At 45.0% G+C, this 12710-nt stretch overlaps 1 protein-coding gene across 1 annotated transcript in view; it reads left to right on the top strand.

Annotated features, from left to right (window-relative positions):
* The first annotated feature begins 671 nt into the window (after positions 1 to 671).
* Positions 672 to 12710, top strand: part of znhit6 (zinc finger HIT-type containing 6) — a 32856-nt gene continuing 20817 nt past the window's right edge. The window contains exons 1-5 of the mRNA XM_084164126.1: positions 672 to 871; positions 1157 to 1222; positions 4109 to 4215; positions 4387 to 4472; positions 5318 to 5421. Of these exons, the coding sequence (XP_084020252.1) occupies positions 768 to 871; positions 1157 to 1222; positions 4109 to 4215; positions 4387 to 4472; positions 5318 to 5421 (467 nt within the window). The 5' untranslated portion in view covers positions 672 to 767. The remainder of the gene's footprint in view (positions 872 to 1156; positions 1223 to 4108; positions 4216 to 4386; positions 4473 to 5317; positions 5422 to 12710) is intronic.

Here is a 12710-nt window from a genome sequence, read left to right as displayed (position 1 = left end):
TTAAAAACAATGCGTGTAGGCTACATATAAACATCACTTGGGCTTTTCCTTCTTTACAAAATGTGATGTTTTATAAGACACACAAGTTGATTAAATTACCATGACAACACCAGCAGGGACAACACAATACTGGCGTGGACCTTTAAACTTCACAGAGATGCTATGGCATGACAAGCCCTGTGTTCCCATGGATAGGGACAAAGCAAATAAACTATGAGAAACAAAATGGCTGACTTCTCTTGAGATAGATACTGAGAACAGTTTGGTTTCAAGATGTTTGCTCTTGTTTGACCCGCCTTGGAGACTGTTGCATTTGTCTCCTCCCAACAAAGATACAAGAAAAACAATGCATATTTCGTTATTGTCTTTTCATCTCCCCTGGGCCTGGTCAATATGGGTTAGAATGGCTTTAGTTTTAAAATGGTCAGCTTCAGTCCTCAGAACAACACAGCTCCTATTGAAATACATCGGCCTACACACACACACGCAGCGTAAGAGAGAAAGAGGCTGGCTGGCAGACTGATATGCAGCATATGATAGAGAGATAATTGAATAGAGCGAGAGAGATCTTCCACACATCAAATGTCCTATATTACATGAATACCAACACGAGGGGGCGCTTTTGTGCTTTGTCAAGCCAAACCGGAATACATCCGTCACATATTTTCTCCACGTGAAGCGGAAGACGGTAAACTTCAGACCGCTTTGATTGAAACAGAGCTGCGAGACAGTAACTTATATAAATTCGTACACGTTTGTGTGCAAGTATGCTGCCTTCAGTGGATACAGTCGCAGCTGCTGAAAGCCAAGTCGAGAATGACAGTCTGGGAGACGAACTCAAAGGAAAGAAAAGAAAAATATCCCTGTCAAGGTAATTAGGAAGGCAGCTAGCTAGCTAAGCTAACGCTTGGTGGGCTAGATGGTGGCTAGCTCAATAACACAGAAAGCTAGCTTACCTAGCCATAGTGATTACTACTAGCTTACCTTACTGTGTCTCTGAATGTATGTAAAATAATTGTGGCTGGTTATGTTTGTAGCTAAAATAACAAGCTATCAGGAAAGCACATGGGTACCCACGTGCTGTGATGTCCACGCCCCTTTGAGGCTGGTGATGTTGAGTGTTTGTTGAACATGACTTCTCATTTAATCTCTACAGTTGTGGTGTGTGTGGCTCTGAAGAGGCGAATTATAGATGTCCCGGCTGTCTCAAACAATCATGCAGGTAAGAGGAGAGACATCTGGTGCATCTCAATAGTATAAAGTGGCTTGCTCTCCCTTTAATCATCTGCACTGATGGGAAAGACAATGGAAAGCTCTCAATTCTATATTCCTCGTGTCCTTTCTCCTCGTCTCCTTCTTAAAACTCAAGCTGTTTACAAGACTATGGCTGTATGTATCCCAAATGGCTCCTTATTCCCTATAGGCCTATTGCGCTACTTGGGCAGTACTTTTGACCAGAGTCTATCGGGCCCTGGTCAAAAGTAGTCTACTATACAGGGAAAAGGGTGCCATTTGGGGCTGAACCTATCTCCCCAGGTGTTTAACAACATTCTCTACTTATTTTAATATCAAGATGGAACCAATTTCTCTTCAGGTTTTTATAACATAATAATGTCAGTGATTTGGTGGTGGGCTAGACTGCACCACCTCCAAGGTCAGAAATGGATTGGGTAACCCTTCTACAGCCAAGACAACAGTAAAGCTGAAAATCCTTTGATTAGGCCTAGGCTATGTAACAAAAATGTGAAGGTAGTCTATTCTTGAGCACTGTCCGTGTAGGTATGTGTAGTGTGAAGGTATGTGCGAGTAAGACAATGGTATTTTTGATGGATGGACATGTCCAGGTGATTCTTCTCGGCCGTGGTATGAAGCTATCAAATCCAAGTCCCAGAAAGCAAGTGAAGCCTACTTTGAAATACCTTTCAGCTTTTAATGTCAGTCTGAATGGCACTATCAAAATTGCACCTGCACATCTCAATAAGATTTGAAAGAGGTAATTTGCACGTTTCTAACGTCTCCCCATTGTTTTGCCATTCCTCAGATAGTTTGTGGAGATGGTCTGAGAGCCCCCGGCCAAGTACCTCTCTGTCAGCAAGTGTCTGAAGTGGATTGTGATTTGTGAATGTCTGTGTTTGGATCACATCCCAACTGTTCATTAAAATAAACTAGGCCCTAGAGAAAACCAATCAAGATCCCTTGACATTATTATGGACGTTTCTTTTAGATACCGCAATCCTACCACGGATGAAAATGGGACTACAGATTAAAATTAGCTACACTACATGACCAAAAGTATGTGGACACCTGCTCGTCGAACATATCATTCCAAAATTCCATTAATATTGAGTTGGTCCCCCCTTTGCTGCTATAACAGCCTCCACTCTTCTGGGAAGGCTTTCCACTAGATTTCTGTATGGACCTCGCTTTGTGCACACAGGCATTATCATGCTGAAACAGAAAGGGCCTTCCCCAAACTGTTGCCACAATGTTGGAAGCACAGAATCGTCTAGAATGTCATTGTATGCTGTAATGTTAAGATTTCCCTTCACTAGAACTAAGGGGCCTAGCCCGAACCATGTAAAACAGCCCTAGACCCTTATTCCTCCTCCACCAAACTTTACAGTTGGCACTATACATTCGGGCAGGTAGCGTTCTCCTGGCATCTGCCAAACCCAGATTCGTCTGTCAGACTGCGGGATGGTGAAGCGTGATTCATCACTCCAGAGAACGCGTTTCCACTGCTCCAGAGTCCAATGGTGGCGAGCTCAGAATGATGGAGGCCACTGTGTTCTTGGGGACCTTCAATGCTGCGGAAATTTTTTGGTACCCTTCCTCAGATCTGTGCCTCGACCCAATCCTGTCTCGGAGCTCTACGGACAATTCCTTCAACCTCATAGCTTGGTTTTTGCTCTGACATGCACTGTCAACTGTGGGACCTTATATAGACAGGTGTGTGCCTTTCCGAATCATGTCCAATCAATTGAATTTACCACAGATGGACTCCAATCAAGTTGTAGAAACATCTCAAGGATGATCAATGGAAACAGGATGCACCTGAGCTCAATTTCGAGTCTCATAGCAAAGGGTCTGAATACTACACTTGCAAAAATTTCTAAACCTGTTTTCGCATTGTAATTATGGGGTGTTGTGTGTAGATTGATGAGGGGGGAAAAAATCATTTTAATCCATGTTAGAATATGGCTGTAATGTAAGAAAATGTGTAAAAGGTCAAGGGGTCTGAATACTTTCCAAATGCACTGTGTGTATATATAGTGGATCTAGCTAAATCCGGTGCAGTGGCATGTTGTACATTATTAGCCTAGGTCAAATAATGAAAATGTACATTTGTGGACCTAGGGGTTAGCTAATAATATAAACTAGCTAGTGGAAACCAGTTATAGGCCTTACTCCTTTATAGTCTCCATACCCAATCACTCCGCACACAGTGAGTCCCAGGTGACAGACGTAGACGCAGAGGATTTCAATCTGTCATAGGAGAGGAAGGGAAGGGTCTTCCTTCAGTGGCACACAGACATTTCCCAGCATGCAGTGAGACATCTCCACACTGATTTACTCCTCTGTACATCCTTCTGCCGTCCATCCTTCTGCCCTCCATCCCCAGTCTTCTGCCCTCCATCCCCAGTCTTCTGCCCTCCATCCCCAGTCTTCTGCCCTCCATCCCCAGTCTTCTGCCCTCCATCCCCAGTCTTCTGCCCTCCATTCCCAGTCTTCTGCTTGCATGATGCAACTCTGCCCATAGTGAAAGACAGGGTTCTGGTTTGCCTTTTTCCAGACCTGCTGTTATGCAACACTGGTTCGCGTGAGTTGAATTCAAAATGAGGTACTTAGTTCTAAGTAGTCAATTTACTAAGAAAATTGCAGAGTTTGTATTCTACAAAGTGCCTAAATGGATGCTTTGTGTTTGGACAGCCGGAGCTGACTTGGATACTGTATCAATCTGTTGTGTTCAAAGTTCATGGCTGAACCAAAACCTCTACATAGCTTATTTTCTTGCTATAGTTCTAGTGCTGAGTGTACCAAAAGAGCATACTTTGATGAAATGTTATATTATAAATGTCCTCTTATTTCTTTATTTTTTGTCCCCTAGCTTGCCTTGTGTGAAGAAGCACAAAGAGGAGTCAGGATGCAGTGGAGTTCGAGACAAGACTGCCTTCGTGGCCCTCTGCAAGATGGATGACATGAACCTACTCAGCGGTGAGACACTCCCCCTGCTGTGTGCATGCATGCGTGTAACCGTCCAAGGTTTGTGGATGGCAGGACTACCTGGAAATCAGTGATGATTGTTGCTGAGTGAATGGACTATCCTGGCTAAACAAAGATTCATTAAATTGTGTGTAACTGTGGTCTCCTTTGTGGCCCTGCTAGACTACAGGTTCCTGGAGGACACGGGGAGGATGGCAGACAGCGCCAACAGAGATTCCCTGGTCCGCGGCCCTCCTGTTAACTTTAGAGTAAGTCATTCATCCACCACCTCTCATTTAATTGATTGAATGTATGTTATTGGATTTGTGATATATTTATATATCAGACAAAATGCTTTACATAGTGAGAGAGAAACTCACCAGATCAACCACAAGTTTGACAGTGAGACAGACAGTGAGACAGACAGTGAGACACAGTAGGCTGGTGTTTCCTTCTATCGGGCTCTCGCCAGAAAGACTCGGAGAGAGTGTTATGGTTGTCTTCACCGCAATATTGATTTCTATTTTCATAATCTCTTAGTGTTTCGGTACACACTAGAGCATTTCTAACAACTTGCCTCACTAAATCTCTTTTTTTGGAAATTAATTCTTTATATGATTAAATTGTGTGGTTTTGGGTTTGCTCTCCGTGCCTACATGGCTCTTCAGGTAACTATGTGGTTTGAGCTGAGCTGGAGCCCATAACCACAGACTCATAACCACAGACAGACATTCATTGAAAATGGCACTTTCAGAGAGCGACAGTCTGCCAGCCCAGTCCCTTACCTGGATTAATTTAAGACTATAACATGCAGAGTTTTATATGATGGCTTGAGGTAATGTGTTTTTGCTTCGGTCTGGTTCAGTGGTCACAAATCTATCAAAATAAGACTGATTCTTCTTAGCAAAAGAGGGGGGAAAAGTCTGTCTGGCAAGTAATGTGAATGTCTGTCTGGGCGGTGGCATTCTTCCATAATTTCTATTGATTGAGGATTTATTTGTGAATTTACCAGTTGCATAACCAGGTAGGTAAGCACAGACGTTTGTTTATGGAATGCTCTCGCTCGCTCTCTCTCATTCCCTCCTATCTCTCTCACCCCCCTCTCTCTCTCCAGGCTAAGAGACTGACAGCCCAGGCGAGGAGGCTGAACATCACGTTGAGGTTCCTTCCCAACACATTCACCAAGAGCAGAGAGAACTCCACCATCTGTCTCAAGAAGTAAGTTCCTCCCAGACATCAGGGCCATGTTCAGTAGAGCACAACTTACTAACGTGTTTTGTAACAGTTGTTTTTGGCTCAGTGAAAGCAAGGCAGTGTTTGCTTCCCCTCTGTAAGAGGACCTCTAAACATACAGGTGGCCCTTTGACCTAAATCCGAAACCCACAAAAAACAACAACTTCTATATTCAGTCAGGTGGTTGAGGATCCTCATGTGTTTTGAGATCGGAGAAGTGTTTGTCTCTGCCACAGGATGGCGCTCTTGTTAAGTTTTACACCAGTCCAACCGACGCTTGGCATTGCGCATGGTGATCTTAGGCTTGTGTGCGGCTGCTCGGCCATGGAAACCCATTTCATGAAGCTCATGACAAGCAGTTCTTGTGCTGACGTTGTGTGGCATTCCACTTCGCGGCTGAGCCGTTGTTGCTCCTAGACATTTCCACTTCACAATAGCAGCGCTTACAATTGACCGGGGCAGCTCTAGCAGGGCAGAAATTTGACCAACTGACTTGTTGGAAAGGTGGCATCCTATGACTGCCACGTCGAAAGTCACTGAGCTCTTCAATAAGGCCATTCTACTGTCTGTTTGTCTATGGAGATTGCATGGCGGTGTGCTCGATTTTATACACCTGTCAGCAACAGGTGTGGCTTAAATAGCCAAATACAGAAAGTATTCAGACCCCTTGACTTTTTCCACATTTTGTTACGTTACAGCCTAATTCTAAAATTGATTACATAATTTTTTCCCCTCATCAATCTACACACAATACCCCATAATGACAAAGCAAAAACAGGATGTTAGAAATGTTTGCAAATTTATAAAAATACAACTTTAATATTTACTAGTATTCAGCCCCTTCTTGGGTATGGCGCTACAAGCTTGGCACCCCTGTATTTGGGGAGTTTCTCCCATTCTTCTCTGCAGATCCTCTCAAGCTCTGTCAGGTTGGATGGGGAGCGTCGCTGCACAGCTATTTTCAGGTCTCTCCAGAGATCTTTGATCGGGTTCAAGTCTGGGCTCTGGCTGGGCCACTCAAGGATATTCAGAGACTTGTCCCGAAGCCACTCCTGCATTGTCTTGGCTGTGTGCTTAGGGTCGTTGTCCTGTTGGAAGGTGAACGGTCATCCCAGTCTGATGTCCTGAGTGCTCTGGAGCAGGTTTTCATCAAGGATCTCTCTGTACTTTGCTCTGTTCATCTTTCCCTCGATCCTGACTAGTCTCCCAGTCCCTGCCGCTGAAAAACGTCCCCACAGCAAGATGCTGCCACCACCATGCTTCACATTTACATTTACATTTACATTTTAGTCATTTAGCAGACGCTCTTATCCAGAGCGACTTACAGTTAGTGAATACATATATATATATTTTTCATACTGGTCCCCCGTGGGAAGCGAACCCACAACCCTGGCATTGCAAACGCCATGCTCTATCAACTGAGCTACATCCCTGCCGGCCATTCCCTCCCCTACCCTGGACAACGCTAGGCCAATTGTGCACTGCCCATGAGTCTCCCGGTCGCGGCCAGCTGCAAAAGAGCCTGGATTCGAACCAGGATCTCTAGTGGCACAGCTAGCACTGCGATGCAGTGCCTTAGACCACTGCACCACTCAGGATGGTGCCAGGTTTCCTCCAGACGTGATGCTTGGCATTTAGTTCAAAGAGTTCAATCTTGATTTCATCAGACCAGAGAATCTAAGGTGCTTTTTGGCAAACTCCAAGTGGGCTTTCATGTACCTTTTTACTGAGGAGTGGCTTCCGTCTGGCCACTCTACCATAAAGGCGTGATTGGTGGAGTGCTGCAGAGATGGTTGTCCTTCTGGAAGGTTCTCCCATCTCCACAGAGGAACTCTGGAGCTTTGTCAGAGTGACCATCGGGTTCTTGGTCACCTCCCTGACGAAGGCCCTTCTCCCCCGATTGCTCAGTTTGGCCGGGCGGCCTGTTCTAGGAAGAGTCTTGGTGGTTACAAACTTCTTCCATTTAAGAATGATGGAGGCCACTGTGTTCTTGGGGACCTTCAATGCTGCAGACTTTTTTTGGTACCCTTCCCCAGATCTGTGCCTCGACCCAGTCCTGTCTCGGAGCTCTACGGACAATTCCTTCAACCTCATAGCTTGGTTTTTGCTCTGACATGCACTGTCAACTGTGGGACCTTATCGAGACAGGTGTGCGCCTTTCCAAATCATGTCCAATCAATTGAATTTACCACAGATGGACTCCAAGTTGTAGAAACTCAAGGATGATCAATGGAAACAGGATGCACCTGAGCTCTATTTCGAGTCTCATAGCAATGGGTCTGAATACTACATTTGCAAAAATGTCTAAACCTGTTTTCGCATTGTAATTATGGGGTATTGTGTGTAGATTGAGGGGGGAAATCATTTTAATCCATTTTAGAATAAGGCTGTAATGTAAGAAAATGTGGAAAAAGTCAAAGGGTCTGAATACTTTCCGAATGCACTGTGTGTATATATATAGTGTATCTAGCTAAATCCGGTGCAGTGGCATGTTGTACATGGTCCCTGACAAATCAACAAATAAATACCATGGATGGATGAAGGGGCCCATTTGGGCTAGTTGAAATGAATGAGTGTTTAAGCCTTGAGAAGAATGTGACTGCAAAACACCTTTCACACGTGTCAAAAATGATCTGTTCTATGTAGGGAATGGAAGTCAGGTGGTTGAGGAGCCTCATGTTTTGAGATCGTAGAAGTGTTTGTCTCTGCCACAGGATGGCGCTCTTGTTAAGTTTTCACCAGTCCTCTCATACAACAACACTGTTGTTTTAAAGGTTATGTATCTGTGGGGCATCAGTCCTCTGCATGTTTATGAAGGCACTACTCAACTCTGTATACCTGGCATGTGCTGTTCAGTCTTTAAAAGGTCTTACAGATCAATTTAGTGTGTGTCAGCTCAGGCAGCAACATTTGATAAGTTACTGGTGTGGGGTAATGTATTGCTGCCTGTAGCCCTTTGACCGGCTATGTAGGCTAAACCAAACCTGTCCGTATGTCCTGGCCTCTGGGGGCATCATAACTTCCTACTTGTGATGATTCACTGGACTGTGTGTTTCTATAGCAACCTGCTACCCCACCACTCATTTGAGTGTAAGAGGCCCGCCATAGCTCTAAGCCCAGACGTGTTTCCCTTCTTTCCCCAGTCCCTCCATTTCTCTTTCCTTTTCCATTTTCCTGGATTTCCTGTGCTGCAGGTGGTCCCGTCTTTCCATATTTGACAACTTTTCCTGAAGGGACATCGTTCTGCTATTTCTGCTTCCGCCCCCCGCATGGAAGGAAACAAACATTTAACCCACAAGTTCACTATAAATAAAAATGTGCCCTCTGTAATGTCAATCAGAACTGCCCCTGAACAAAGTTAGTTAGCCAGTCCACTCTTTTACATTCTGAATATAATGCCTCTCAGTCCAGTCTCTCGCTGGTGTTTTGCAGTTCTAATGTGTGCGTTATTGCCAGAAGGTGAGACAGCATTATGTAAGAAGAGGAGCAGAGTAGCCAGGCTCCTTTCTCTTCCAGGAAGACATAGCCTAGTATCTGCTTTTACATGGAACACTGGTGGAGGATTACATTTATCATTTAGGGTTACATCCATAGAAATAACATTACTGATAACTAAATGGTTATGGTTAGTGGTTGCATCCTAAATATCATGCAAAGGGTATCAACTAAACAGAGACTGGGACTAAGGGTATCAACTAAACAGACTGGGACAAAGGGTATCAACTAAACAGAGACTGGGACTAAGGGTATCAACTAAACAGAGACTGGGACTAAGGGTATCAACTAAACAGACTGGGACTAAGGGTATCAACTAAACAGACTGGGACTAAGGGTATCAACTAAACAGACTGGGACTAAGGGTATCAACTAAACAGACTGGGACTAAGGGTATCAACTAAACAGACTGGGACTAAGGGTATCAACTAAACAGACTGGGACTAAGGGTATCAACTAAACAGACTGGGACTAAGGGTATCAACTAAACAGACTGGGACTAAGGGTATCAACTAAACAGCACAGCAGGAGAAAATGGGTTTGAGAATATACTTGGTGCATTAAATATAATAAGCAGATGTTTGAGCAGTGTGACTGCAGATGGTTAGCGACATATTAGTGCTGCGTACTCATACTGCCAGAGAAAGGCAATCATTACACACACACACAGCCAGAGCGGGGGGATCATAATTGGCGGCCGGTTATAGAGGCTTTTATCCTGCCTGCCTCTCCCTGGTGACTGATGTCAAAAACAGGTTGAGGGTACACTATAAAGGGTTTAACTAGAAATTACAGGCCTGCGCTACTTTGCAAACCAAATCAACCGGTGGTACAGATATGTAATGGTTGGCAGAGCGTGTGGAGTATTTGTTAGGGTGGAAGGAGGAGGTACATGCTGTAGCACTACATTACAGGGCACTTTCCCTTGTGCTGCTAAAATAACACCCTATTCCCTACTATAGTGCACTACTTTTTAAAGTAGTGCACTATGCATGGAATAGTGCCATTTTGGATGCACCCTCTGTCAACTCACCCTGTGTTCTTGTTCAAAGGTCAGATGATTATTTGTGGCTTCACTGGCTTGCAAACAGACCAGTTACTTTTGTTATTTTTATGTAATAATTTGAATTGAAGTGTGGTTTGGAAATGTTTTGTTCTCTTCTCTCCTCAAGAAGAAGCTTGTCAATGTTTTGTTCTCTTCTCTGCTGAAGAGTCAACTTGGCAAATGTCTCATCTTTCTACCCCTTTGTTCTACTTTACTGGATGGAAAACAGAACTGTTACTTACTAGCAATAGATACTTTGGTATAGTACAAGTCACTGGGGATATGAAGGACGCCCCCCCCACACACACACACACACACACACAAACATACCAGTGCATTGGCGCTGTCTAGTTTCACTTTTCTTTGTGGGAGATAAAGGCACCTTCTGAAATGGCAATGCAATGATATTCACTGCAGCTGCCTCTGTATGCCATGGCTGTGTTTTTGCATAATGCCATTGCCACCCCATGCCCCCAGAACCTTGAAAACAATTTCATTAGACAGGGTATAGCAGCCATACACATCATTGGTAGCAGCTCATAGCTGCCTGATAACCAGCTACCGAGCCAGCCATTAGGTGACTTGTATAACTGCAACCCAAGTTTGATAAACACCATATTGTTGTTGGAGGTATCCTTGTTGGCAGTTTGTTTGGGCACACATACTTCTTCTATCTGCATTTTCCCTCCATCTCAGAGCTTTATTTTAGAAATGATTACAGTGTGAGGTCACTGCGTTGGTAGATATGTTATGGGTCAGAGCTTCAAGGCTTCAATATGTTTTCATATTACATATTATGGAGGCCAGTTGTTACACTCTTGTTTGTTATACAGTGCAAAATATAGAACCTTGATAATAAAGTTTGTCATGGCAACAGAACTTAGACAAAGAGACCTTGGAACTGTGGTTGCCATGGGTTTGTGTTTGATAAGGGTTGTCTTAGTGCTGGCCAGTGATATGACTGGTGAGAATAAGGCTGGCCACTTGAGACATGATGAGAGATGACCTGCTTCCGACTGATAGGAGTTCACTTCTACACTATGCTCCACACACACACTAGATTTTAATAATTTACGCACACACAGGTTGAAACACTGTTATTTCCAGTGCTCTGAGGTTTTTAGGTTGTTCAAATTCAACATTTTGTCTTCCAGACAAGCAAAATAATTAATGAATGAATGTAGAGCACACAATATTACTTCCAGAGGCTTCAAAACCACACTGATCACAAGCTGTTCTGCTGCAGAATTCAGAAATCTGGTGTGTTTGATTACTCTTCTTCCAAGCCCATTCCCCACTGGGTTGTTGAAAGCAACAAGAGATTTGTAGGAACCTAGATTTGTCCTTAGCAACAACAAGTCTAACTAGAATGTTTGTTGGCGTTTTGGTCGTTCAATAGCTGAGTTATCAGTCTTTTTTATTTATTTTTGCTACGGTGTTGGGCCTCTTGCAGGTGGATTTGCATGAAGAGTAGCATGGCTGGAAAGTAAGCAGGAATGCAATTTGAAGTGGGTTTGAACTTGACATTTCTTGATGAACTTGACTTATTTCTGCAGACCATGTAAGCTGACAGTGACTGCTTCTGGAGTTTGTGTTTTAGGCCCCATCGACCCACACAGACAGACTGACAGGCGGGGGGACCGACAGACGGACGGGGGGGACAAGCAAACAGACAGACAGACAGGCCAACAGACAGGGAGACAAGCAGACAGACTGACAGGCCGACAGACGGGGAGACAAGCAAGCAAACAGACAGGCCAACAGACGGGGAGACAAGCTGACAGACTGACAGGCCAACAGACGGGGAGACAAGCTGACAGACACACAGGCCAACAGACGGGGAGACAAGCAGACAGACACACAGGCCAACGGACGGGGAGACAAGCAAACAGACACACAGGCCAACAGACGGGGAGACAAGCAAACAGACACACAGGCCAACAGACGGGGAGACAAGCAGACAGACACACAGGCCAACAGACGGGGAGACAAGCAAACAGACACACAGGCCAACAGACGGGGAGACAAGCAAACAGACACACAGGCCAACAGACGGGGAGACAAGCAAACAGACACACAGGCCAACAGACGGGGAGACAAGCAAACAGACACACAGGCCAACAGACGGGGAGACAAGCAAACAGACACACAGGCCAACAGACGGGGAGACAAGCAAACAGACACACAGGCCAACAGACGGGGAGACAAGCTGACAGACCTATGCCATGCTCTCACTGTGCAGTCAGGCAGTATGTAAACACAAGCTAGTCTTACTCAACATGACATGTCATCCTCCCACCATCTACCCATTTTGTCTGTATGGAAAGTGCTTGTCGTGTTCCTCTGTGCCATCTCTTCACTTTTATCACTGACAGTGAGTGAATGATACCACATATTCCTGGTATGTAATCCTGACCCAGCCTGAGGTGCATGCACGCGCCTACACAGCCCGGCCCATCCCTTTTTCCAGCAGATAAAATAGTTTCCATTCGCCGTCAAGGCAGAACAATCCCCAAACACCTGGTGTTCCTCCTCTGACTTACCCCCCTCCATTCCCCCTCTTCCACCAAGCCCAGTCTCTGCCAAGCCCAAGCAAACATTCCTCAGCAGCCTAGAGGGGGATGGAATAGCTCTACACCTGCATAGGGAATCCCCTCCCCAACCAACCCCCACTACTGCCTGCTTGGCCTGCCCCCCCTCACACCCTCCCCAGCCCAGCCAACTCCCCACTGCT

The sequence above is a fragment of the Coregonus lavaretus genome (genome assembly GCF_964263955.1).
Source record: "Coregonus lavaretus genome assembly, chromosome: 6".
Classification (NCBI taxonomy): Eukaryota; Metazoa; Chordata; class Actinopteri; order Salmoniformes; family Salmonidae; genus Coregonus; species Coregonus lavaretus.
The sequence above is the reverse complement of the archived record's forward strand: the minus strand, read 5'-3'. Positions and strand labels throughout refer to the sequence as shown.